Genomic DNA, 2,293 nt, shown 5'->3' with positions numbered 1-2,293 from the left:
CCATTCGATACCTTCTCCTTCTTTGTTGAGTCTTGTTTCTGTACTTGTTTCAAGTATATTCATAATTGCTCTTTGAAGTGTTTTCCTGATGATGATTTTCAAGCCTTTGGTACATCTGTTAGCTAGTGTTGGCATTTAACAATTGTCGTTATTTATGCAATTTGCAACTTTCGTTGTTTTTTATATGATGAGACCTGGACATTTTTTGTGTTAAAGGACTGAGTTTTATATAAAGCTTGCTTTTTTTTTTAAGTTGCCTCTTTTTTTACAGGAGAAGGAGTTACTTGTCCTTTCTGGGTGAAAGTAGAAGTGCAGCAACCTTGTTTAGCCTCCTTTAACCCCGGGAAGGTGAAGGTTTCCATTAATGTTGAATAAGGGTGAGAATGCCAGCTGCCCATGTGGTGTCCGCAGGGCCTCATTACCATATGGCAGGTGTGAAGGTTCTAACTCCCTACTTGGCCTTCTCTGTTACCACCCCAGCATCCTACCAATGGTGAGAGTCCAGGCCCCTACTTGACCATTGCTACTGTGGATGGCGTTAGAGCCATGGTTTTTTATGTGGTATCTGACAGTACTTGAACAGCTCTTGTCTAAAAAATGTTTCTGTCTCACTGCATAGCCTTTCACAGAAATTGAGCTGGAGAAAGCAGGTTTTTATTTGGCTGTTTTTATTGCATCTCTTGGCATTTTGGGGTTGTTGATTTTTTTTTTTTCTGCTCTAGTCTGAGATGCATAAGATTAAAAGAACCTTTAGAACTACGATGTTCTTCTGTGAGTCTTGGAGTCCCTCACTGGTTGATCTTCTTTCAGAGTCTTCTTATGTTTATTTTAAGATAATCTCCAGAGCTTTAGTTATAGAATCAGGCAGGACAAATAGAGAAAAGTGTATCTATTCTGTCGTCCCAGAAGTGGAAGTCTATCTCTATTCCTCCCACCTTCCATAAGTGTAAAGCTACTACAGATTTTTGTATAATAAGGTTTTCCTATATATAAGATTCCAAGCAGCAAAGTTGACTTAAAGATATGAATGTTTTTATAGTACTAATACACATCATATAGGGAACTCTGGCAGCCTAGTGGTAAGAAGCAGCACTACAATCCTGAAGACACTTGGTTCAAATTCACCAGCTGCTCTGTGGGAGAAGGATGGGCAATATCCTTCCATGCAACTAACTGCTGCTGAAAACCCCCTGGAGGGTAGGTTATGGGTTGATTCCAACTTATTGACACACAGCAACAACAACAACAACAATAAAGTCCTTTTCTGTTTCAGCAAGCAAGGCTGTGTCATCTGCATAGCATAGGTTGTTGATGTTATTGTTGTTGTTGTTAAGTGCCATTGAATGGTAGGTGACTCATAGCAACCCACGAATGAAAGACCTGAACACTTGCATAACATTCATCCTTTCTCCAGGTTCATAGGGTTTCTGGAGGCAAGCTATTTCAGAAGTGAATGACACTCCTGCTTCCAAGCTTATTTTAATTGGAGAGCTCCACCAAACACTGTCCACCGTGGGTAACTATTACCACATTTGATATATCAGTGTCATAGTGTTCAGCATCACAGCCATCATGAGCTACCACTATACAGCAAGTCGACAGACCAGGGCTATACGACCTAGAAGAATGTTTACCAAAAACAGTTAAAACCGAATTTAAGAACCAGAGCATTGTTCAGACTCTATGAGCTCTTTTGTTCCAAATTCCTCCATGATCATACGTTCTCTTTGGCTCTCACCACCCAAAGGCACCCATCTAGAAGCATTCCGCTGCTTCTTCAATCTCCTCCCAATCTGATGCCACGTGTTTCTTCATAGAGTCTTACTTCTTTAATGATTTGGCCACCATATAGACTGAATGCACATGAAGGAAGGATATATATATAAACAGAAAATGAACAAAGGCCTGAAGACTTTCTATAACTATCATCATTTCTCCAAGATTTTAGACTTTCCATAGGCATGTAGTTTAGGAAGTGATGCCAGTCCTGCTTCCAAACATGAATCAATCTGGGAGCTCCAACAAAAACTGCCCATAGGAATAACTAATATTAAAGCTCCTCAACTAACCTATGGGTCATATACTATTAACTGCTCTATTGTTACATACAGTTGAATTGGCCTCAATTCACGGTAAACCTATGTATGTCAGAGAGTGGTCCCCACTTTTTTAGTAACTTATTTTCATTGTTGAACATATATAAATCAAAACATCAAAGCAACAATTTCTATATGTATCAAACACTGGCATGATTTTTCAAATTATGCAACTATCCTCACTCTCCTTTTCCACC

At 39.4% G+C, this 2,293-nt stretch overlaps 1 protein-coding gene across 1 annotated transcript in view; it reads left to right on the top strand.

The window, feature by feature from the left end:
* Positions 1-383: 383 nt before the first annotated feature.
* SCTR (secretin receptor) overlaps positions 384-2,293 on the top strand; it is a gene marked incomplete at its 3' end in the record, with an annotated part of 107,761 nt that continues 105,851 nt past the window's right edge. Inside the window, exon 1 of the mRNA XM_006902503.1 lies at positions 384-440. Within this exon, the coding sequence (XP_006902565.1) occupies positions 384-440 (57 nt within the window). The remainder of the gene's footprint in view (positions 441-2,293) is intronic.

This window comes from Elephantulus edwardii, unplaced genomic scaffold (genome assembly GCF_000299155.1).
Source record: "Elephantulus edwardii isolate Elephantulus edwardi_28Jun2011 unplaced genomic scaffold, EleEdw1.0 scaffold00419, whole genome shotgun sequence".
NCBI classification, from domain to species: Eukaryota; Metazoa; Chordata; class Mammalia; order Macroscelidea; family Macroscelididae; genus Elephantulus; species Elephantulus edwardii.
This window is presented reverse-complemented; position numbering and strand designations above follow the sequence as displayed.